This window comes from Zalophus californianus, chromosome 10 (genome assembly GCF_009762305.2).
Source record: "Zalophus californianus isolate mZalCal1 chromosome 10, mZalCal1.pri.v2, whole genome shotgun sequence".
Taxonomy (NCBI): domain Eukaryota; kingdom Metazoa; phylum Chordata; class Mammalia; order Carnivora; family Otariidae; genus Zalophus; species Zalophus californianus.
In genome coordinates, this window is record NC_045604.1 from 26,375,916 (window position 1) to 26,400,217 (window position 24,302).

Sequence of the window (24,302 nt, forward strand, 5' to 3'; positions counted from 1 at the left end):
ATCATTAACTAGAACTCAATGTTTGTTCGTTTTTTCTTTTGAGGCAAAATTTACATATAAGGAAATGCCTATGGCTTACCTGTATGTTGGCTGAGTCTTAACACGTGCACACCCCTGGGTGACCCAAACCTTACCACTGAGTTCGACTTTAACAGTCTTCTCTTCCCTCTTCCCCTCGGAAGGGTTCTCTGGGGACATGCTCCTCCCAGTTTCAGACCCCGGGGCTGCATTTTCCAGATGGTACCCAGTATTTTTGGCTTCTTTCTTGCTGCTCTTGGTAATTAAACTGTACGTGAACCATGTGTCTCGCCTTCAGGACTTTTTGAGACCACATTTTTGCTAATCTCTGCTCAACTAAACTCTGCCATTGGGTACTGGCTTATATAAAACTCCATGATTCTCTATTCTTCACCTGGCTGGCTTTGCATTAAAGGATGGTACCATCATGTTTTAATCCACATAAGGGCTCTTCGGTGACAGGAATTTCTAGCACAGTGGGAGTTGAGGAAAAGATTTTCAGGAATGGGGTTGAAGACTTTGTCCAGTTTAACTCATACAAGGAATGGAAGTGGCCACTGTCCTGTTCCTCCGTGACCCCATGCCAGCTCTGACCAGGGGACAGGGCCATTCTTAAGGGTTGCTGTCCAGACAAGGAGCTAAGGATTCTTCTGGTGGCTTTGGCAGACTCTGAGGGACCTTGCCTTTTCTCCACCCGTGTCTCTGAAGCCCAGCTGTGAGGGTGCTGGCTCACTCCTGGGCTGCAGAGCCTGCAGCTGGGGTGTCAGGGGGCTGGGCTCTGTTTTGCAGCTTCCCGGACCAGGAGGTGCGAAGGATGGCCGTCCAGTGGATTGGCTCGCTGTCGGACGCTGAGCTCCTCGACTACTTGCCTCAGCTTGTGCAGGTGAGCGGACCAGCCTTCCCTCCAGTTCTGAGGATCCGTCCCCCGGCCCCAAGTCTGTGTGCATTCTCCTTGTAGAGCCCAGGGTCCCCGGTGGGATAGTGGCAGGTGTAGCTGACAGGCAGGCCATATAACCTTCTCTTTCCCCTAAACAGGCCCTGAAGTACGAGTGTTACCTGGACAGCCCCTTGGTGCGCTTCCTCCTGAAACGAGCCGTCTCTGACTTGAGAGTGACTCACTACTTCTTCTGGTAAGCCACGTGTGGAGAGGTGGCAGGCAAACATGCGTCCTCGGATCAGGAGTATTTTACTCTTTGGTGGGCAAGGATGGGGAGCTGAATCGTCAGGGTTCCAGGACGTTGCTGACTTACCGTGTGGCTGCAGGCTAGCACTGTTCCCTCCCCTGGGAGGGGGGTCAGTCCCCAGGGGACAGTGAGCATCTTCCCTGGCCCTCCTTTCCATCTGCACTCAGCAGAGATAGAAAGGAGAAGGGAGCCACAGAGGGGCTTTGAGCTCTAAATAAAGGCAGAGCGGGCACAGACTGGGATCTGGGTGAACACCTCTGTGTGAGCTATGCATACAGAGTCTGTTTTTCCCTCCCGGGCTTGGGAGGGGTTTTCCAGGGAGTTGGAAAAGCATCTGACCCCTCCCTGCCATTCCACACACCCTCGCTGGTGATCCCAAGTGTCCCGACCTACCCCCACTTTGCCTTGCAGGCTCCTGAAGGACGGCCTCAAAGACTCTCAGTTCAGCATCCGCTACCAGTACCTGCTGGCAGCCTTGCTGTGCTGCTGTGGCAAGGGCCTGAGAGAGGAGTTTAACCGCCAGTGCTGGCTCGTCAATACCCTGGCCAAGCTGGCCCAGCAGGTCCGAGAGGCCGCCCCATCTGCGCGGCAGGTGAGGGGGGCAGAACCGCCTCTACCTATTTGTGGTCGGGGCTTTTGTAATCATTTGTTACAAAAAAAGTTTTGTAACTTTTGTAACCATTTGTAACCATTAATTCCTTCAACGTCCTCACTGGCAGGATGGCACTTGACCATCTCTGATTTAAGGACTGGAAGGAACTCTGTCTCTAACCTACAGGCCACAGAATGACAGTCTGCAAACTGGATACAGTTTTGGTTGGCCTGCAAAGTATTACCGTTTTGATTTAACTGTTTGCTTTAAAGGCTAAGCACATTTGTATAAGTTGTTCACTACACAAGGGCACCCAGCCAGAGAGGGCAAGTGTGGGCTGAAATCCAGTCCTACTTTGTTCAGTATGCTGTGAGCCATAGCTCAGGGCTACTGTTACCCAGAGCGGGGACCTTTACTGTTTATACAACTGGGCTGTATTAGGCCAACAGTGTTCTCGGTTACTAACATTTAAAAATTGGGAGAATTGGGGCGCCTGGGTGGCTCAGATGGTTGGGCGTCTGCCTTCGGCTCAGGTCATGATTGAGCCGTGTGTCGGGCTCCCTGCTCAATGCAGAGCCTGCTTCTCCCTCTCCCTCTGCCATTCCCTCTGCTTGTGCTCTCTGGCTCTCTCTCTCTGTCAAATAAATAAATAAATAAATAAATCTTTTAAAAAATAAAAATAAAAATTGGGAGAATTTAGGGGCACCTGGGTGGCTCAGTTGGTGAAGCGTTTGCCTTTGACTCAGGGTCATGGTCCCAGGGTCCTAGGGTCGAGCCCGGCATTGGGACCCCCTGCCCAGTGGGGAGCCTGCTTCTTCCTCTGCCCCTCTCCCACACGCCCCCATCATTCATGCTGTCTCCCTCAAATAAATAAACAAAATCTTTAAAAAAAAATTGGGAGACTTTAAAGTCCAGATTGTTGGCTTTTCTTGGCAATGGCCTGAGCAGCACCGCCCCCTTGAGATGCACCTGCTCTCTCCGTTCACTGTGGCCTGCCTCACACTGTGGTGTCATCTGCCTCACCTCTGTAAGCTGTCTGGGCTTGCTGCCCATGCATTGTCCCGGGCGCGATACCCCAGGCCGGGGTAGTTTTCCTTCTTCACTGTCTCCTGGGGGTTGTTCATACTTCTCCGATGGTGATTTTCATCCCAGCCATTACAGGGGCGCCCACCCCTGGGAGAGGCCTGGTTCTGAGTAGAGCCCATGGGCAACCCCCTCAACCCGTACTCTCCTTCTCCCCTCCCTCTCAGGGGATCCTCCGCACGGGCCTGGAGGAGGTGAGGCAGTTCTTTGCCCTGATCGGCTCCTGCCGCCTGCCACTCAGCCCTAGTCTGCTGGTTAAGGGCATCGTGCCCAGGGTGAGTGACTGGTGGGTTTGGGGCTCTCGGGGCAGGGAGGGCTCAGTGGAGGCGAGGTCTTCCCACCCTGGTTATCGAGAGGAGGAAGAGAGGCATATCTGGGGCCTCTCTCCAGACCTAGTGTGTACGGACTTTTGCCTGACAGCTGTGCAAGGTGGAGGAATTGGGTCGGGGCCTGGGTAAGTGTCTCCCCTGATGACACAGGACCCAGGCTGGTGACAATGACTGTAGCTGTCATCTGTCACCACCGAGCGCCACCTCTGTGCCGCACTGTTCTGAGTGCTTGATGCCAGTCATTGCATCTTACACTCACAGCTCTTACGAAGTTGGTACTGTTGGAAGCCCCATTTTACAGAGGAGTAGACTGAGGTGTCGGTGGGAGTCCTATCCTAGTAGGTTGTATGCCAAAGGCACCGAAGGCATGAGAACAGGCCCCGGAGCCAAGGCTGTAACAGACTGGCATGGGGGAAGGAAGGAGCGTGGGCTCCTGAGGAATCTGGCAGAAACTACGAGCAGGTGGACCAGCGGCAGCAGCTTGACCCATGGTGCAGAGGCCATTTTCCTTCCTGACCCTTGTCACTACCCTCTCTCCCGTGGCAGGACTGTTCCTACTTCAACTCCAACGCTGTCCCTCTCAAGCTGTCCTTCCAAAATGTGGATCCACTGGGCGAGAACATCCGTGTCATCTTCAAGGTGAGGACACTTCACAAGCCTGGTGTGATGATGAAGGTGGTAGAGGGGAGGGGAGGAGGGGGTCGAAGGGTGGCAGGTGCAGCCCCAGGGCAGGTCTCTTGCTATTACTCTGTGCTACCATTTGCACATGTGAAAGATGATCAGGTGACCAAGGAAAGAGACTAATTCTCCGTGGCCCCAGCGGTCCAGGAACAGAATGTTGGCAGGTGTAGCGAGGCATTCACTGTTGGGATAGAGTGCTTTCTAGGAGGCAGAGCTATCCCAACAGTGAATGGATACAGTGGCGATCTGCTTGTACCCCAGGGTATTCAAGCAGAGGCTGAATGGCCGCATGGCAGCAGTGTTGAAGAGGAAATTAAGAGAACAGGTGCATATTGGACTAGGTGAACCCTAAGGTCCATCCTAACTGATGCAAGACATGCATGATTCTGAGAAGTAAACCGTAGTCTGAGAGCATGTAATCCAGCGGGGGAGAGGAGATGCATGGATGCCACTGTGTAATGTATATACTGGCTGTGCGTCAGTTCCAAATCCAAGGTATAAACACTCAAGTTTTAAATAAAGAGTCTTGACGATCAGGAATCTAAATTCAGTTCAGATGGGGATGTGGGGTTGAAGAAAGAACCAGAACACCGCAGGGGCAAATGTGATGGCTGGCCCACCTCTGGTCCTTTGACCTGGTGTGAGCGGAGATGGGAGGTGGGAAAACTGGGCAGTCCCCTGTCATTCTTTGGGCCATGGTGGCTCTCTTGGAGCATCTGGGGGCCAGGGGAGGCAATGGAGATGAGCTCTGTTCACTTTCTTCATCCAGTGTGGGGACGACCTTCGCCAGGACATGCTAACCCTGCAAATGATTCGCATCATGAGCAAGATCTGGGTCCAAGAGGGGCTGGACATGCGCATGGTCATTTTCCGCTGCTTCTCCACTGGCCGGGGGAGAGGTCAGTTGGGAACGGGGCGGGGGGGGCTGTGAGCAGGCAGCTGGTGTGGAGGGCACCCCTTTGCTTACTGCCCTTCTCCCCTTCCCCAGCATGAGTTCTGTACTTTTCCAGAAAAACGAAACTGGCAAGGTTATTTCAATAGAAGCCGTGGAAGGGCATTAAAAAAAGGAAGGTAGGGCAGAGAGAGAGGAACTGGAATAAAGTAAAACAGACTTGGTGACATAACCACCAGACATGTCATGTAGACTTTGGGTCCTAATTCAAACCAGCCAACTGTGAAAAGGTATATTTTGAGACAATAGGGGGAAATGTAAGTATAGACTGGGTTAAAGAATGAATGTTCATTTTTGGGGTGCAATGGCCTGGTGGTTATGTCCTTGTTAGTTGTACTTGAAATATTTATGAGTGAAATGACATGTCTGGGATTTGTAAGAGGGTGCCTGGCTTGCTTAGTTGGTAGAGCTTGTGACTCTTAAGCTCAGGGTTGTGAGTTCAAGCCCCATGTTGGGCTCAGAGTTTACTTAAAAAAAAAAAAAAAAAAGATACTCCAGTAAGGAGGGAAAAAACAGGGTTGGCTGAGTAAAATAGGTAAAACTAGATCAGCAAAATGATAATTTTTGAAACTGGGTGACAGTTGTGTGTGAGTTCACGATCCCATTCTCTTTATTCGTGTGTGTGTGTGTGTGTGTGTGTGTGTGTGTGTGTGTGTGTGTGTATAAATTGTTCATACAGGGGCCCCTGGGTGGCTTAGTGGGTCAAGCATCTGCCTTCGGCTCAGGTCATGATCCCAGCATCCTGGGACTGAGCCCCACATGGGGCTTCCTGCTCAGCAGGGAGCCTGCTTCTCCCTCCCTCTCCTCTCTCTCTCTCTGTCAAATAAGTCAATAAAATCTTTAAAAAAATATTCATACATATATATGAATAATTATTCATGAACATTGTTCACACACACGTATGTCTGAAAATTCCAGTAGTAAAAGTCAGAAAGAAGGAACAGCAGTAATGAACTAGGGAGACCAAAGAGCCCCAATGTCCCAGCGTGGAATGTGAGGCTTGGGAATGGTATTCTTTCTCCTACAACCCTTTTCCCCTGATTATCAGATTTTGTCCAAATAGCCTAGGGCTTCATTTATAGGGAAGCATCCAGCAGAGCTCCCTAGTTGTCTCCCCGTAGCCCCCTTGGCCCTGCCCAGGAGCACCACACCCATGCCTCCTCTCATAGGGATGGTGGAAATGATCCCCAATGCCGAGACGCTGCGCAAGATCCAGGTGGAGCACGGGGTGACTGGTTCCTTCAAGGACCGGCCCCTGGCAGACTGGCTGCAGAAACACAACCCCGGGGAGGACGAGTATGAGAAGGTAGGATTGGGGGTGGGGGCGAGGCTGGGGGCGGGGTGGGGCTGACTCTGGCACATGGCTGGGTGAGCGCAAGGCCTGCGCGTGCGCAGAGGAGACAGCTCAGCTGTGTCGGGAGGGAAGAAACACGCTGGGCTGACAGGTGTCTCCCCATAGTTGGGGTTTGGGTCAAATGACTGTGGTAAGGGGACTGAGAAAAATCCCCTGGTGTCCAGCTGGGAAACCTTCGTTGAGCCCCACCCCCAACCCCCTACCCCCTACCCCCTACCCCCGCAGATTGAGCTTTGGGAGCAGGAGGGGGGCCAACTTTTGAGAAACTGCCTGGATCTCTCCTAATGGTGGCTCCTGTTCAGTTCGTCCTGTGCCCTCAGAGGGCTTCAGTGGCACTTTGTAGAACAAGAGTTAGTTGGAGGAGACTTTAGAGATAATTTTTTTAAAATTTTTTATTGTTATGTTAATCACCATACATTACATCATTAGTTCTTGATGTAGTGTTCCATGATTCATTGTTTGTGCATAACACCCAGTGCTCCACGCAGAAGGTGCCCTCTTTAACACCCATCACCAGGCTAACCCATCCCCCCACCTCCTCCCCTCGAGAACCCTCGGTTCGTTTTTCAGAGTCCATCGTCTTTAGAGATCATTTTTATCCAACCCCTCTTTTCACGATGTGAATTAGGATCCACTCAGTTGTTCCCAGTTATGGAGCTGGTTTGAGGCAAGGCTATAAATAAGCAGAAGCCAGGATTAAGGCTGGATAGGAGACAGAGGTCATGGAAAAGGAGGTTGGCCTGGTCCTTAGGAGGAGCATTCTTAGGTGGTAGGGCTTTGGTGGCCTGCTGTGGTGCATGGCTGGTCCATGGTTTCGTGGTGCTAGTCTGTGTTTATTGAGTTTGGGGGAGGGGAGCCAGTCCTAATAACCAACTCATAAGAGATGGGCTATAAGCCAAAATGCCCATTTATATAATTTAACTTCTAAGGGGACCTGATACTAAGGTATATTGATCAGTGCATTTTATCCCGGAGGGAAAACCTGTATGGACAGCCGAATTATAATCAGAATGTTTGTTTAGTGAACACGTAATTAGATGATCCTAGATGGCCTTAAATGTTCCATTCCCCAGGATTTCATTCCTGGCCTGCTGTACTCTCTTTGAATTCTCGTGCCTGCTCATCAGCTCTTATTACTTTAAGTACCACCCATTTGCTGACATCTTCCAAAGCCATTCCTTCCTCCCTCCCTTGAGCTGTATGCTCTGAGCCATCTGCTTACTGGGTGTCTGTACTTGAACTTCATGCATACCTCAAACTCAGTATAGGCAAACCCAATCTTTCCACCTCGTTTTCTTGCAGCCTGCTTTTTTGTGTGTTTCCTGTTAGTAAATAGTGTGAGTCTCTATCTCGTCACCCAGGGCAGAGCCGTGAGTCTTCCTGACGCTTCCTTCTGGCTCACCTCTGCTGTACCAAGCCTGTTGATTCTCCTCGCCCAGCATCTCTCACAGCAGTCCCCTCCTTTCCATTCCTTTCAGCTATGTGCCATCTAGAATGCTTTTCCTCCTGTTGCCATCCTCTGCTTGAAGTCAGAGGTTGTTTTTTAAATAAAGTATAAACCGCTCATGTCACTCCTTTAGGTTCTTCAGAGGCTCCCTGTGTCCTAAAACACAGGTCCAACATCCATGGCGTTGCACACAAAGCCTACCCCTGCAGTCCCATCCCCTGCAGCTCCCCTCTTATGATAACTTATGCCCCAGCCTAGGAGGCTCCTTCTATTTCCCCGATACCTTTAGATGATAGTGTTCCTTCTGCCTGGAAAACCAGGTGTTCCCTTCCCCATCCCTCAAAACCTACCCTCTGTATATTGCGAATCACAAGACCCTCGACCCCACTAACATGTATTCCTCAGGTATTAAATGGCCACCACACAGAGGCACTGTGCTTGGTGCTGGACTTACAACATCTTCCGGCCAATGTAATAGAAAGTTATAATAAATATGATAGAAGGATGCAGGACAAGAATGCACAGAGAAATTCACTCTGTGTCCTTGTGTTTAATATCAGTCTTCCAAACGCAGCCTGTCAGCTCTTCCCGGCTTTCTACTAGAACAGTGCTGGTAGTTTCTTCCACTGACTTCCAGGGGGAAGGAACTAGAACCGTTTGTCTTCTGGCCACTTCCTGAGCAAAGAGAGTTGCCCACATCCTTCAAGTGAAAACCCCTTAAATCAGGAGAGCTCCCTTGGTCTGGCGAGACTTCCTGCAGCTAACAACACTCCACGTAACTTAGGTGATGAGACGAGTCATTTACCCACAGCCATACAGCTCTTTTGTGGGTCAAGATAGGATGCATTCCAGGTAGGGGCACCTGGCTCGCTCAGTCGGTAGAGCGTGCAACTCTTGATCCTTGGGGTTGTGAGTTCGAGCCCCACATTGGGTGTAGAGCTTACTTCAAAATAAAATCTTAGGAAGGAAGGAAGGAAGAAAAGAAAGGAAGAAAGGAAGAAAAGAGAAAGGATACACTTCAGGTAGAAAGAACATCTATGGCAGAAGACAAGTTGATGGAGATGAAGGTCAAGACTGGGAAGTTCTCCTACTGGGTTGTACTCCTGACTGAGTGGTTTCTCTTCATTCATCTATTTCTCTGTCTGGGAAATAGTCCTTTCCTTCCAGAAGGTGCATTCTGTGATTTCTTTATAGATGTTCTGTTCTTAGCTTCCTGTGGACTCGCCACCTGGCTTAATTAGACAAGTGACTGGGCAGGGGGTTCCATGTGGCTAGTTTTGAAATAGGCCTTGTGGATGGTCAAGAAGCTGCTGGGAGATAAGACCCCTAGACCCTGGGGAGAGAAAAGAGTGAGTGCTGGATGAATGCCGGTGGCAGTGGGGCTGTTGGGGCTCAACGGGGGAGGAGTCTGTGGGAGCTGGAAGGGCCTGGGACTCCCGGCCCTGAAGGAGGGGGGGAAATTTGCAGAGAGAGGCAGGGAGAGCACACATTCTCCGGGAAGCTTTCTCTCATTCTCAAGTCTGTGTCTGAACATTCCTTGTCAGCTGTGTGCCAGTTTTTGCCCTCTGCTGATGAGTCTTTCTTCAATTCTTAAGAAATTCTATAAACCTCACAAAGAGGATTCAGAGGGTAAAAGGTATCCATTTGATAATTCCATTATTTGTACTTCTCAGAGAGACAGAGAAGGGGACAGATGTTGACCAGATGAAATAAGGTGGATCTTAGCCACCCCTCCCTCCTGTTTTATACTTAAAAATATCTCTCACACAGTTTACCAGCTAGAGATGTCTGATTTTCAAGTGTAAAACCCTCCTAGGAGTGTTGAACTGCCTCAGCTCTTCTTTGGAGTGAAGTGACTTTGATTAGATTAGCATTTAGCTGCTACCAAGAACCCTGGGAATGGAAGGTGTCTACGGGGCAGGGAGAAGCCCAGAGAATTCTGAGCAGGGTCAGGAAGAGACCCAGAAGTCGGCTGCCTCAGGGCTGTGCTTTAATTGAACCAGTCACAACTGTTTGGGAACGTGGTAAACATCCGTCTTCCTGTCTATTAAGGTCTCTTCAGTCAGGGCTGCTCAAGTCAGGGCTCCCAGATAAGTTCAGTCTTTCCAATCAGTTTTCCTAGAAGAAGGAAAGGTGCAGAGGATGATGAGTGGCAGATAAAGTGGTGGAGATACACACACCAGCCTTCCACCTCCTTACAGCCCGTGAGACAGGAGAGAGGTGTCTGTGTGCGTGGGGGTGTGCATGAGAGCAGGGTTGGCTGGATTGAGGCTGGCCATGGCCCTTGGAGTCCCTCGGAGCCAGCTTTCTGTCCTCTCCTCCCATCTGCCTGCCTCCCCCTGCTCCCCGCCCCAGGCTGTGGAGAACTTCATCTACTCCTGTGCTGGCTGCTGCGTGGCCACGTATGTCCTGGGCATCTGTGACCGGCACAATGACAATATCATGCTGAAGACCACCGGCCACATGTTCCACATAGACTTTGGCCGCTTCCTGGGCCATGCTCAGATGTTCGGCAACATCAAGCGGTAAGTGGTCTCCTGAAGCCAGGCTGCATGTGGAGGGCAGGGAGGTCCATAGAAGTGGCTCTGGGCTGAACACAAGCCTCTCATGGAAGTGGGCTGCACTTGAGCCCCTGGGCTGAGCAGCTTTGGAGAATCGAAGCCTGAGAAAGAGGTCAAGTAGTTGCAGGGCCTCACAGAAGAAGGTGGGGACCAGCTCTTCTTCCTCCCTGCTGAGGCCTGAGCAAGGGGAAATGAGCCCAAACCACAGCAAAAGGGAATCGTTACCTATCCAGGAAAAAAATATTGGTAGCACACAGACAAGGAATCTATGAAGGACGTCTCTGGGGATCTTTTGAGATTAAGGTAGGAAAAGCAAAAGGGAACAGTTAGGGAGAGCCCCATCTCTCCAGGTTCCCACAGGTGATGAGGGGCATTCTCTGATGTACCCCACAAGGTGGGGGGCTTCCTCCTCCATGCTGACTTTCTACCTGTATGTTCCCCTCGGCCCAGGGACCGTGCCCCCTTTGTCTTCACCTCGGATATGGCGTATGTCATCAACGGGGGTGACAAGCCTTCCAGCCGCTTCCATGATTTTGTTGACCTTTGCTGCCAAGCCTACAACCTCATTCGCAAGCACACCCACCTCTTCCTCAACCTCCTGGGCCTGGTGAGGAGCTCCATCCCTTTCTGAACCCCTCCTTCTTATCATCTGGCACCATCTTTAAGACGCCCCTGTCTTGCTTCAAAGGATTTCTGGATATGTGCTTCTCTGAGGTCTAGATAAAGGCAGGGCCCAGACTACTGGGGACAGTGGTGTCTGTGCGGTGTCTGACTTCCCGCCCCAGCCGCTCCCTTCCTGTGGCCTTCTAGCCACCGTCCACAGCATCCGTCTGCCACCCCCTAGGAGGGTTAGGGAGCCTAGCTGTAGAAAATCTGGCCTTATAGGGGGAAGGAGCAAGAATGTCTGGTTTTACAGGTGCCCTCTCTCCATCTTTGCTTTCCTTCTAGATGTTGTCCTGTGGGATCCCCGAGCTCTCAGACCTGGAGGACCTCAAATATGTTTATGATGCTCTAAGGCCTCAGGACACAGAAGCCAATGCTACTACCTACTTCACCAGGTAACACCCCTTGCACAAAACAGTGCTCCCCCCCACCCCGAGTCCTTCATTTCCAGGCTGCCCGATGGGGAGGAGTGGGGCTAGGGACTCGGGGAAGGCATAGCTCGGATGGCAGAGCCTACAGTTGACACGTGTCTGTTGTCCTAACTTTGCCCCTGACTTAGGGAAATCACTGGGCTTCCCCGACTCCGTTCTCTGTCTGTACTTTGGTGCTCACCTTTGTGGATGGAGCCATAGCAATCTCTTACGTTCTTGCCAGGTCTTGGTCAAAGACTTCGTTTATGGGACAAACATGGAGTTTTCTTAGTCCTCAGCTCTCTGGATCAGAACCCTTGCACTTATCAAAACATGGTCTTCCATGGTTCCATCTTCCCATACTTGGCAGTGTTGTTAGGCACACGGTATGGAAGCAAGGAAGTATCTCTGCACTCATGTCTACAGTTCTGTTCGTGTAGGCGATGCCTCAGTTTTATCATGCACTCTTTTTGGAACTTGGCGAACTAAATTTTCTCTGTTGGTCTCACATAGAACCTCCCTTTTGATCTGAAATCTCTAGACTGAACGGTGCTTGGTAAGATTCCACTGCCCTGGAGGTCTCCTGTATGTAGACATTTTCATGCTGACCCTATGGTGGAATCCCTAATTCCTACCTTGGTTTAACTGTCTTTGGTTCAGGAGGGCAGCGAGGGGAGATAAGACCCCAGGATTCACATGAATAAATTGCTTGTAGATAATTGTGTGCCAGTCAAGCATTCTATTAGGATATTACACAGGGAAAATGATTGTATCTGAGCTGAGTGTCAGGCTCAGGAGTCCGGGGATACTCATGGAGATCGCTCTGTCCAGGCAGTGGGGACTTGGGTCCGTGGTTACATACTTTTCTTCCCATCCTCCTGCGCCAACAGGTTGATTGAGTCCAGCCTGGGCAGTGTAGCCACAAAGCTCAATTTTTTCATCCACAACCTGGCTCAGATGAAGTTCACAGGCTCAGACGACCGGCTGACCCTTTCCTTTGCCCCCCGAACACACACACTCAAGAGCTCTGGCCGCATCAGTGATGTTTTCCTCTGCCGCCACGAGAAGACTTTCCACCCCAACAAGGGCTACGTAAGTGTTTTCTCCGATCTGACCCTGTCTTGTTCCCCACCGCCCCCAGCATATTGCGGTTCTGACTTTCTCTTCACATCCGCACAGTGGGCACTGGAGTTGTGAGCATCCCGAGCTCCGTGCAGTGCAGTCACAGACTGAGCCTCTCCCCTGCCCGAGGGGGCTGCTAGAATCGGGGCTGAACTGCATGGTTGTTCCGTCTGGGTCAGGGGTCCTATGAAAATGTGCAGGACAAATGTACATCTGTATCATCTTCTCCTTTGGAGACACTTTTGCACTTTTCCTTCTGGAAAGTGGACCCCCCCAGCACACGCATGCACACACCCCTTCCCTCTTCTGTTCCCTCACCCACTCCCTTCATTCAGTGCACGGGGTTTGGCAGGTATTCTCTAAGACTTGGACCTTTGCAGGTTTATGTAGTAAAGGTGATGCGAGAGAACACTCACGAGGCCACTTACATCCAACGGACGTTTGAGGAGTTCCAGGAATTACACAATAAGCTACGGCTGCTCTTCCCTTCTTCCCAACTGCCCAGGTAGCTGCCCCCTTTCCTCTCCGCACAGGGGGATCCTGGGGAGGGAGAAGGGATAGGGGGCCGGCAGGATCGCAGGATCCTAAAACTACCCTTTCCAAGATTTGCTTGGTTTTCTTGGCCTGGTAATGAGGGTGGTAACACGTGCACCCCCTGCTGGCCAGGATCTCCTGACTCTCTCAGTCCAACGTTGAAAATGAGCCCTGGGTCCACCTGCCGGGAGAGAAAACTGGGGCGAAAGGCAGAGGACTAACTGGCTCTGAAGATGTTTTAAAGTTTCTTATCTTTTGAAGAGTAGAAGATAAATAGATAAACAAAATTTCGCATATACATATAATGGAATATTAGTAAGACTTAAAAAGAAGGAAATTCTGACACAGCATGGATGAGACTTGAGGACATTATGCTCCGTGAAATAAGCCAATCGCAAAAAGACAAATACTGTGTAATATTCCACTTTTATGAGTCTCTAGAGTAGTCAGATTCCTGGAGACCAAAAACAGAATGGTGGTCGCCAGGGCTTGGAGGGAGGGAAGGAGGGTGGAATAGGGTGTTTAATGAGTACAGAGTTTTAGTTGCGCAAGATGGAAGGGTTCTGGAAATGGATGGTGGTGATGGTCGCACAATACGGTCTATCTAATGCCATTGAACTGTAATGGTTGTGATGGTAAATTTTATCTCCTGTGTGTGTCATCACACATTTTTAAAAAGGGATTTTCGGGCGCCTGCCTTCGGCTCAGGTCATGATCCTGGAGTCCCAGGATCGAGTCCCGCATCGGGCTCCCTGCTCCGCAGGGAGTCTGCTTCTCCCTCTGACCCTACCCCCTCTCATGAGCTCTCTCTCTCATTCTTTCTCTCAAATAAATAAATAAAATCTTAAAAAAAAAAAAAACCCAGCAATTGCTTTAAAAAAAAAAAAAAGGAATTTTCAAGCGAACTTTTTACCCTGATGGGAAAGACTGCGGGCTCCTCCAGAGCCCCGAGGCACTTCTGGGGGAGCCCTAGCACTGCCCAACAGCTCGGCTTTCTTGTCTGGGGTTCCTGGGACTGCTGCGTGAAATGCTGCCCGAGTGTGTCGTTGGCGCAGCCCCGGGGAGCCGTGGGAGGAATGGGGCCGGCTGGAGAGAAATGTGAGTCAGGTCGCTGAAAACGCAAATGAAACGTGACAAAAGCCTGCCGCCTCTTCATTTTCTTTCCCCCTCTTGCCTCTCCTGCATTCCCACGGCCCGCCTGCTTCGCCAGCTTCCCTAGTCGCTTCGTGATTGGACGCTCGCGGGGGGAGGCGGTGGCCGAGCGGCGGAGGGAGGAGTTAAACCGCTACATCCGGCTCTTGACCCACGAAGCCCCCGAGGTGGCCGAGGTGGGTGGGCTCTCCTCTGTTCCGGGCTGTTCCGGGGGGGCGCTGGGGTGGGGGGTGGGGGGATGTGGGGGAAGCGGGGAGGGGGCGAGCCCCCTGGCGGTCAAGGACGGGACTTGACTCTTCGGGTCTGACTGCAGAGGAGGAGGAGGAGGAGGAGGCGGCGGCGGCGGCGTAAGAGGGGGAAGGAAGGAGGAAGGAGAGGGGGGGGTGAAAGAAAGAAGAGGGGAGGAGGGTCTTGGCTCCCACCTCTCAGGTCATGCCTTTAAATGTAATGAAAGCATGCCACCGGGAGCAGGGAGAGAGACATTTACGTATCAGAAGCCATCCCAGAGTGCTAGGAGTGATCAGAACCTTGGGAAGGAAGGGGTTCTTGAGGAAAAGGAGTTTTCTGAGCAGGCTGAGTGTATTTACCAAGTTGTTGTGTTTTTTTTTTTAAACAATTGGTATTACAATTTGGGGTTATAATGGGCATAAAAACAAATACAGTCATCAGGAGGTCCCCTCCCAGATCGTCTCATCCCATTTCCATCTTTCCTTCCTATTTATCTATATGCAAATGTGACTCTTACCATTTTATACTGGTCATAGCTTCAGTATTACTCTTAGAGCACAACTTTAAATATCTGTACCAGATTAATACTTTGACTTGCAATACCAAAATCTCCTTAACCATTTGTTTCTTGAGAGATAGATTATGTCCATTTTTTTCCCCCACTATTAATGTTAGGGTAGGTATTTTCACATTTTAGTTTTTGCTTTCCCTAACACAGTTAGGAAACATTCTCAAGAAGAGTAGAATTCATGGTCTCTGTCCAGGGCTGGGTCAGATACTTCTCTGCTTGAGAGGTCTGTGTGTGTCCATGGGGGAGGGCATGGCAGAGAAGAACAGACTGCTTTTTGACCTGATGTGACGACCTAGGTTTTTTTTTTTTTTCCTTTTAAAAAACTTGTTATTATGAGAACTTTCAAACATACGAAAAAGCCAGAGAAACAGTATAATGTGTGCCTATATGTCCATCACCTAAACAGTTAATGTTTTGCCATATTTGCTTATTTTTGTATGAAGTATTTTAAAGTCAATCACAGACATCATGACATTCGACATGTTCCTAAATAGTCACTGTGCAACTCTGAAAAATAAATTCTTCTATAACTACAGTATCATTATATCATCCAATACACGGTCCATGTTCAAAGTTTCCCTGTCCTCCCCCGAATTCTTTTTACAGTTGGTTGATTTGAGCCATGATCCAAACAAGAAGTACATACTACATTTGGTGGTTCCATTTCATAGGACTCTCTTAATCTGGAATAGTCCCTTTCGTTGTTTTTTTTTTTTTTTTTTATGGGGCCGTTGTCTTATTGAAGAATGACTCTGTCTCTGATTCCATTGCAGTGTGATTTGGTGTACACCTTCTTTCACCCCCTGCCCCGAGATGAGAAGGCTGCGGGCACCAGTGCAGCTCCCAAGTCCTCAGGTATACTGTCTTTTCTGTCACATTCCTGCCAACCTCTCCGAACCATTCCCGGGGTAGTTTTCTCCTGCCCCCACCCCCTCCCAGTTCTCTTCCCTTGACTTGTCTCTGTTCCTTTGCTTCCTGGCTAGAGGATCTGGTTTCCCACTCGGGCTGGGGGGCCCATGGCTCCTCACACAGGCTTCCCACGGACAGGATATTCAGTTGGTGCTTATACACACACATTGGACAGACCATCTCCACCCAGTCCTAAATCACGTGCACAGAATCAACTGGCAGTTCCCCCGTGGGGTATCAGGAGACCAACATGAAAATATGGGGGTGGAGGGTGGGGAGAAGAAACCAGAAACATCTGCCTGGCACCAGATGGGGACAAAACTGGCCTCATGACCTTTCTTGCGTTCTTTGTCCCTGTAGACGGCTCATGGGCCCGGCCTGTCGGGAAGGTGGGCGGGGAGGTGAAGCTGTCCATCTCCTACAAAAACAATAAACTCTTCATTATGGTGATGCATATTCGGGGCTTGGTAAGTATACGCACAGTCTTCATTTGGTTCTCTATCTTTCTTGTACTTGTCCAACTTTGGCGAGTAGCCTAATTACTCTGAGCCTTTTTTTTTTTAAAGGATTTTATTTATTTATTTGAGAGAGAGAGAGAGACAGCACAAGCAGTGGGGGGTGTGTGGGGGAGGGACAGAAGGAGAGGCAGGGAGCCCGACACGGGGCTCAGTCCCGGGACCCTGGGATCATGACCTGAGCCGAAGGCAGATGCTTAACTAGTGGAGCCACCTAGGCGCCCTTACTCTGAGCCTTATTAAAATGGAGATAGTGTTGGTATCTGCCTGGTAGAGTTGGGGGTTGGTTAAATGAAAGAGTGCATGCAGAGCACTTAACAGATAGTGCTAAGTGCTCTGGTAAGCAATAAAGCAGAGGACGGATGCTGGGATGGAGCGAAGTCATGGCAGTTGTATAAAGAGTGGTCAGGGAAGCCCTCCTTGATGAGGAGATATTCGAGCACAGCTGGAAGGGGGTGAGGCTTGTTCCAGGCAGAGGGAGCGGTTAAATCCACAAGCCCTGAGTCAGGAGCCTGCCTGGGGTGTGTTGGGAAGCGCAGGGGGTCATTGCGGCTGAAGGCTGCGGAACAAAGGGGTGAAGAGTGGATGATGGGGTTGGAGAGAGTGCAGCGGAATGGAGCCCGGGTCCCACAGTCAGTCAGGCTTTTACCCTGAGTGCGATGGGTACCATGGGAGGGTTTTTGAGCAGAGGCATGACAAAATCTAATTTAAGTTTTATTTTTATTATTTATTTTTTAAAGATTTTATTTATTTATTTGACAGAGAGAGACACAGCGAGAGAGGGAACACAAGCAGGGGGAGCAGGAGAGGGAGAAGCAGGCTTCCCATGGAGCAGGGAACCCGATGCGGGCTCGATGCCAGGACTCTGGGATCATGACCTGAGCCGAAGGCAGACGCTTAACAACTGAGCCACCCAGGCACCCCCTCATTTAAGTTTTAAAAGGATCAGGCTGGATGAAGCCCTAATTGGCTGGCCTTCAGCAAGCCACTTAATCTGTCTGACTCATCTTCCACCTCTTGGGGGTTACTTGGATCAAATGACAAACTAGACAAAGACATTGGGCCAGGCAGGAAGATATCTAGAGACGTGATGGCTCGGTCAAAACAGACCAAGGGATGGCATGGCCGAGCATTTGTATGAAAAGTATAGACTGGGTATAATAGGCTACCAGGTTGATATTTTAGTAGGACACCTCATATTGTCATGGGACAGGTTTCTGTCAGAATGGAGTGAGCTGGGTTGTACATGCCTGTGCCCCGAAAGAAGCCAGGTGTGGGGGATAAGAGTCTCTGGCTGGGTGGGGGGCGGTGATCACAGGAATGGTGATAAAAGACACAGACCTAGGAATCTTTTTTTTTATTTATTTAAAAAAAATTTCCATTCCCTTTGTAGCAACTGCTCCAGGATGGGAATGACCCGGATCCCTACGTCAAGATTTACCTCCTCCCTGACCCTCAGAAAACCACTAAGAAGAAAACCAAAGTGGCCCGGAAAACCTGCAACCCCACGTACAATGAGATGGTGTGTGAGGAATGCCCTGGAGAGGGGTTGGGGTTAGCTGACTACACCTGTTTGTGGAAGTCAAGTGATGTTGGAATGTGGCCCCACCCATCCATTTAAGTACCGTCATGTGGCAGCGGCAGGATGGCATACTCCTGACATAGATCAGACCCTATGGCCTCAAAAGCCTAAAATATTTCCTATCTGGCCCTTCCCGTAAACAAGTTTGCTGACCCTGAGGGTTGGGATTCCACAGCTGGGGCGTGGCCTGGGCCCTGTCCCGTGGGGGTAGGGGGGCAGGGGGAGGAGTCCTTTGCCGATAATGAGCGGTGGGCCCAGTACAAAGCCCTAACCTGCCTGACCCCTCAGCGAAGAACGAAGTTCTTTAAAGCTTTTCTTGGGTTCCAGGTGCCTTCTCTATCCCCTCGGACTCTGGTTGGGGAGCTCAGTGGTCTCAGCCTCGGCCAGATCAAACCCCCATGGCCCTAAGCGTCTCCCTCTTCTGTGTTCCCTCTCTTCCCAATCTCTGCGCTTGCAGCTGGTGTATGATGGGATCCCCAAGGGAGACCTGCAGCAGCGGGAGCTGCAGCTGAGTGTGCTGAGTGAGCAAGGATTCTGGGAGAACGTTCTCCTCGGGGAGGTGCACATCCGTCTGCGAGAGCTGGACCTGGCCCAGGAGAAGACTGGCTGGTTCGCACTGGGATCTCGAAGTCACGAGACCTTGTGAGCCCAGCAGAGCCCTCCCCTTTCCCCCCTCCCCTGCCCAGGACCCCAGGCTGCTGGGGGAGCCAAGGGAGAGGACTCATCCCCTGCCCCAGGGGCCCTTTCCTTGCGAAGGGGCAGGGCCCTCGGTGGGCCTCCCCTCTGTCCGGGCGGATCGGGCCTCTGTGACAGGAGGTAGGGAGAGTAAGATGCTCTCTGCTGTCCCCTCCTCTGCCAAGTGAATTTGGGTTCATTGTGATGAGCAGCCCCTTGGAGGCTGTGAGGTGGCAGCAAAGTTTTAAGTTTACCTTGTGTCAAGGGAGCAATGCCTGGTTTGGGGTGAGTGGGGTGGGCTGTATGAAGTAGCATTTGCGGGGAGGGTGGGTGGATTATGTTTATTTTTATTTTTAAAAAATGAAATAGTAATGTTGTCCTGACTGGACAGGAAGCCTCATGCGAAGGGACTTCACATATGCCTCGGAAGGCAAGAGAGGAAGACTATTTGGACTTTTTGTATGATTAAGGTTCTTATTGGACTTTTCCTTAGGTTTTTGTTTGTTTGCTTCTCTGTTTTTCGTTTTTGTTTTTCTATCTATAGGACTTACTTGGGGAGGGGCCCAGTGGGTCCTCGGTTAGAGCCCTCCCTCTCTGAAGGCAGGTCAGGGAGGGGTGGGGAGGGCGGGTGTGCTGGACTGAGGCCTGTGCGGGGCCTTTCTGATTTTGCCTCCAAAGGAGAGCGATGTGATACCTACGTGTGTAAGGAAGGGCCTTCCGAATGGGGCTCTCAGAGGACCTGTATTCAGGGACCTGGGCTCTCTCAGGGGGAGTTTTTCATCTCATCTTCCCCTACTTTGCTAGGACTTGCCCTGAATACTGTCTTCTACCCCTCCATTCTCACGGCCCCCCTGGGGACCGTCTGGTACCCGCAGATACGCTGGGGGTGCTCCTCCATAGGTCTCTCTCCCTTCCTTTTTCTCCGGTGGGATAAAGTGCTGCTTCAGCTTTGATTTGCTTCCACCCAAGGGTGTCCCGGCCCTGGGCAGGGGCCTCTCGGCCGCAGATGCCGGGGGGGGGGGTCCCATCAACCCACCACACCTCTCCTTTTTGTGTGCTGCTTTCCCCAGCTCCATTTCTGTCACACTTTTTTTTTTTTTAAGAATTTCCCTCATTCTGTGGGGCCATAAACCTATTTAGTCTGGAGCCAAAGGGATGCCCTAAGTGGAGGAAAGGGGCCTGGGGTGGGGGATTCCAGTGATGTTCTTTGGTTTCGAGGAGGCTGGAGTGGAGGGCATGGTTGATCCCCTGGAGCTGAGCTGGGAGGGAGAGACCGGGGCTCTTAGCTCTTAGCCTCTTTATTCCCTACCAGATGGACTTCAGATTCACTCTTGCGCTTTACTCCAGAGGGTTGTATTCCTTGGAAAAAGAGGGAGAGACTTCGAAATTGATAGGAACTTTTTAAAGCAGACTTGGCTGGATGTACCCCATGAGGGGGGCACGGAGGTAATCGAGGAAACTCTCAACCATCCCTCTCCCCAGCTTCCTTCTCAGCTCCAAGGATCAGAAATCCCCGCCTTGGCTGACTCATTCCATAACTGGAGAAAGAAGCTCCAGTCACTGAAGCCACAGGGTAGCAAGGAAACCTAAACTTTTATTTTAGGTTCAAAATGTCAAGGATCAAGTAGCCACTGTGGGGAAGGGGGTGGGGGAGGTGGAGACAGGGATGGAACTTCTCCAGATGAACGGACCATAGTTGTGTTACTGGCTCTTTGCCCGGGGCTCATTTTATTTTGACCTTCTGTGCCCCTGACGTAAAGAGGTCTGTGTACTGTACCCACTTCCCAGACATCCTTGTGTCTGCTACTTTCTCTGGAATTGTATTTTCTAATAAATGACACTTGAGAAAAACAAAAACTAGCATTTTCAAGATTGGTTGATGTTTCGATGAAAACGGCTGGTGTACAAGATGAAATAGTTTCACCCAGGTTGGTGGTCTTACAAATGGTGCCTTTCAGCTGCACTGGTGCCCTGCCAAATCTAGCCTCAGAACAACTCGATCGGTGAGCAGTAGTGTCCCCATTTCACCGATGAGGAAACAAGCTCAGAGAGATTAAGTTAGTGGCCTAAGGACACAGCCAGTAGGCCTTGGGCCTGGAATTTGAATCTAGGATTGACTCCAAGCCTGGGGCAACCTCAGATAAATACAGTCCCTTAAGTTGGTATATTATTTGTTAGTTTTCAGAGTGTTTTATACGTAGGTGATGTCACTTTTCCATTACAACCAGCATGAGAAGCCCATATGGCTCATTCATTCATTCTGTCAACAAAGGTTTACTGTGTTTACCAGTGCTACCTTGTGACATGCTTCCATTCACAAAGAATACAGCTCGTGGAGTTGTGCACCGGGCCCTGGGCCATGTACCAGGCTGAGGGTTACAAAGGTAAATCAAGATAATCTGCATTTAAGAAGTCTACCGCCTAGGGGTATTTAACCAACCACATTTTATAAAAGAGGAAACTGAACCTCTGAGGTGCCTTACAACTGTGAAGTCATGAGAGCAGAGCCGTAGCCCAGAACGCGGAACTCACCAAATGGAAAAAGGAGGCCATGTGACCCTTGTTCAAGCATCTCACCCAGAAGTTTTCAAAACTCTGCAGTGGGGTGTCCTGTTTCACCCTGGGAAATTCTGTGGGGCTTCCAAGGGACTTCCAGTAGTAAACAGTAGGAAGTGTTACCTATCTTGCTGGGTTTCCAAGTGGTTTTTGAGATGTCACTGCACTTCTGGGCAAATCCCAGTGGACCTTTTAAAAGTTAGAACTTGAATCCGGCAAGAGTCTTAGTTGAGGAAATTTCTTGGCCAAACGAGGCAGAAATCTGAACCACCCTGAAGGGGCGGGGATGGGAGCTGGGAGTAGAGGAAGAGGGGGTGCTCAGGGAAAAGAAGAGATGCCAAAAATGAAATAACCTGACTGGCTGGGATTTGGGAGCAAAGATTAGATTGGACTTGAAAGGTCAAAAATGAGGCAGCATTTTTTTTTAAATTTTTTGTTATGTTAATCACCATACATTACATCATTAGTTCTTGATGTAGTGTTCCATGATTCATTGTTTGTGCATAACACCCAGTGCTCCACGCAGAACGTGCCCTCTTTAATACCCATCACCAGGCTAACCCATCCCCCCACCCCCCTCCCCTCTAGAACCCTGTTTTTCAGAGTCCATCTTTCATGGTTTGTCTCCCCCTCTGACTTACTCCCCTTCATTCTTCCCCTCCTGCTATCTTCTTCTTTTTCTTTTTTCTTAACATATGTTGCATTATTTGTTTCAGAAGTACAGGTCTGTGGTTCAACAGTCTTGCACAATTCACAGCGCTCTCCATAGCACATACCCTCCCCAATGTCTATCACCCAGCCGCCCCATCCCTCCCACCCCCACCACTCCAGCAACACTCAGTTTGTTTCCTGAGATTAAGAATTATGAGGCAGCATTCTTAAGTTGGGAGGTAATTTTGGTGACTGGACTGTGTCTGAGGGTTCTGTTCAACAGACCACACTAAGGGCCTTCTCTGGGTCAGGCTGGGCGGCCAGGCAGTGTGGCCACGAAAATGACAAAGATGTGGATCCCGTCATCAAGGAACTCCCTGTCCAGCTAGGGAGGGAGGCCCGGGAACAAAGAATTACAGCGCGGAGTCTCAGGATGAGGCAGCGAAGGGGAGGGGCCAGGCAGCCAGAGGGGGCTTCACAAGGAGAGACTTGAACTCACAGAACACCAGATTTTCTTCTTAGTGTGATGGGACTACCGTTGGAAGATTTTGAGAAAGGGACTGTAGCGCTCCAATTTACATTTTTAAAAGGTCATTCTGATTGTGGTAGAAAGACCACACTTTAAAAATGGTGCCCTGGGGTGCCTGGGTGGCTCAGTGGGTTAAGTGGTTAAGCGGTTAAGTATCTAACTCTTGGTTTCAGCTCAGGTCATGATCTCAGGGTTGTGGGATCAAGCCCCACCTCAGACTCTGCACTCGGTTTGGAGTCTGCTTGTCCCTCTCCCTCCCCCTCTCCCCCTTCCCTCCTCACTCCCACCCCTACGTACACACTCTCAAAAAAAAAAAATCCTTTATAAAATAATAAAAGGTCATTCTGGCTGTTTGAAGCAAGAATGGAAGCAGCAGAGAAGGCTCTTGCAGAAGTCTAGGAGGGAAATGACAGGGCAGGGAGGTTATGGGGGGTGGTGAGAAGTGGTTAAATTCTGGAGAGAATTAGTGAATTTTAAGGTAGAGCCGATGGATTTGCTGATGGATTCGATGTGGAGTTGAGGGAAAGAGGAAGTGAGGGTGACTCTAAGTTTAGGGTCTTGGCAACTGGATGAGGAGGACTGGGGGCAGCCATTGAGGGAGCCCTGGGAGGATGGGCTTGGTGGAGCTGAATCAAGAATTTTGTTTTGGGCACCTGGCTGGCTCAGTCGGTAGAAGCAATGACACTTGCAAGATCTCGGGGTCGTGAGTTCAAGCCCCACACTGGACATGGAGCCTACCTAATAAGTAAATAAAATTATTATTTAAAGAGTTTTGTTTTGATCATGATCAGTTTGAGATATGTGGACATCCACGTGGAGAAGCCAGAGAATGGAATCTGAAGCTCCTGGGAGAGGTCAGCCTGGAGTTTAGATATGGATATCATCCGCATGGGGTTGAGATTACCTAGGTTAGGCTAGAAAAAAACACGTGGGTGGACTGAGCTCTGATACAGGCCAACATTCAGAGGAGGAAGAAGAGGAGCCCCTGGAATTGTAGGGAAACCAAGGGAGTGCCATCACGAGAGCCCAAAGAAAAGTACTGTCCATATCCTAGGGCTGCCGTACAAAGCACCGTAGACTGGGTGAAGTAAGCAACAATTTAATTTGCTCACAGGTCCGGAGGCTGGAAGGCCACGATCAAGGAGTTGGCAGAGTCGGTGCCTTCTGAGGGTTGAGAGGGAGAATGAATCTGTTCCATGCCTCTTCTACCTTCTAGTAGTTTGCTGGAAACGGTTCACATTTCTTGACTTGTAGGTGCATCACCCCAATCTCTGCCTTCATGTTACACGGTGTCCTCCCTGCCTGTGCATGTGTGTCATGCATGTGTGTCTGTCCTTTGTATAAGGACATAATCATACCAGATTGGACCCACCCTAATGACCTCAACTTGTGAAGACCCTGTTTCCAAATAAGGTCATGTTCAGAAGTCCTGAGGGATTAGGACTTCGCCATCTTTTAGGAGGACACAGTTCAACCCACCACAGTCAGAGGATTGGACTTGGTAAACTGTTCTTGGCGATCTTGATAAGGGTTGTTTGTTGTTGTTGTTTTCTTAAATAGGCTCCATGCCCAGGGTGGGGCTTGAACTCAACGACCCTGAGATCAAGAGTCTGATGCCCCACCCACGGGGCCAGCCAGGTGCCCCATGAGGGCTGTCTGAATGAGTAGTGGGGACAAAGGTTACACTGGAGACAGCTGAAGAGAGAATAGGTGCTGAGAAAGTGGAGACCATGACCATAGATGACTCTTGAGAAACTTTGCTGTAATGGTACAGAAACGTGCAGGGGCACGAATCTGGGAGAGTTTTTAAAAATTTTTTAAATTTTTATTTTTTGTTAAAGATTTATTTCAGGGGTGCCTGGGTGGCTCAGTCGTTAAGCGTCTGCCTTCGGCTCGGGTCATGATCCCAGGGTCCTGGGATCGAGTCCCACATCGGGCTCCCTGCTCAGCGGGAAGCCTGCTTCTCCCTCTTCCACTCCCCCTGCTTGTGTTCCCCCTCTCGCT

General features: G+C 50.3%; 1 protein-coding gene across 13 annotated transcripts in view; it reads left to right on the top strand.

The window, feature by feature from the left end:
* Positions 1-20,419, top strand: part of PIK3C2B (phosphatidylinositol-4-phosphate 3-kinase catalytic subunit type 2 beta) — a 64,621-nt gene extending 44,202 nt beyond the window's left edge. For 9 of the 13 annotated variants that reach the window (XM_027610671.1, XM_027610667.1, XM_027610668.1 and 6 more), the window contains 17 exons: positions 808-901; positions 1,054-1,148; positions 1,614-1,794; positions 3,045-3,152; positions 3,753-3,845; positions 4,657-4,786; positions 6,009-6,145; positions 9,996-10,165; positions 10,652-10,808; positions 11,150-11,259; positions 12,165-12,366; positions 12,777-12,901; positions 14,141-14,258; positions 15,655-15,736; positions 16,151-16,257; positions 17,699-17,827; positions 18,345-18,533. In XM_027610671.1, coding sequence (XP_027466472.1) covers positions 808-901; positions 1,054-1,148; positions 1,614-1,794; positions 3,045-3,152; positions 3,753-3,845; positions 4,657-4,786; positions 6,009-6,145; positions 9,996-10,165; positions 10,652-10,808; positions 11,150-11,259; positions 12,165-12,366; positions 12,777-12,901; positions 14,141-14,258; positions 15,655-15,736; positions 16,151-16,257; positions 17,699-17,827; positions 18,345-18,533 — 2,227 coding nt within the window. Of the gene's footprint in view, positions 1-807; positions 902-1,053; positions 1,149-1,613; positions 1,795-3,044; positions 3,153-3,752; positions 3,846-4,656; positions 4,787-6,008; positions 6,146-9,995; positions 10,166-10,651; positions 10,809-11,149; positions 11,260-12,164; positions 12,367-12,776; positions 12,902-14,140; positions 14,259-15,654; positions 15,737-16,150; positions 16,258-17,698; positions 17,828-18,344 lie in introns of those variants that run through there. The other 4 variants (XM_027610674.2, XR_003522957.1, XR_003522958.1 and 1 more) reach the window with 4 other exon arrangements.
* The last annotated feature ends 3,883 nt before the right edge of the window (positions 20,420-24,302 follow it).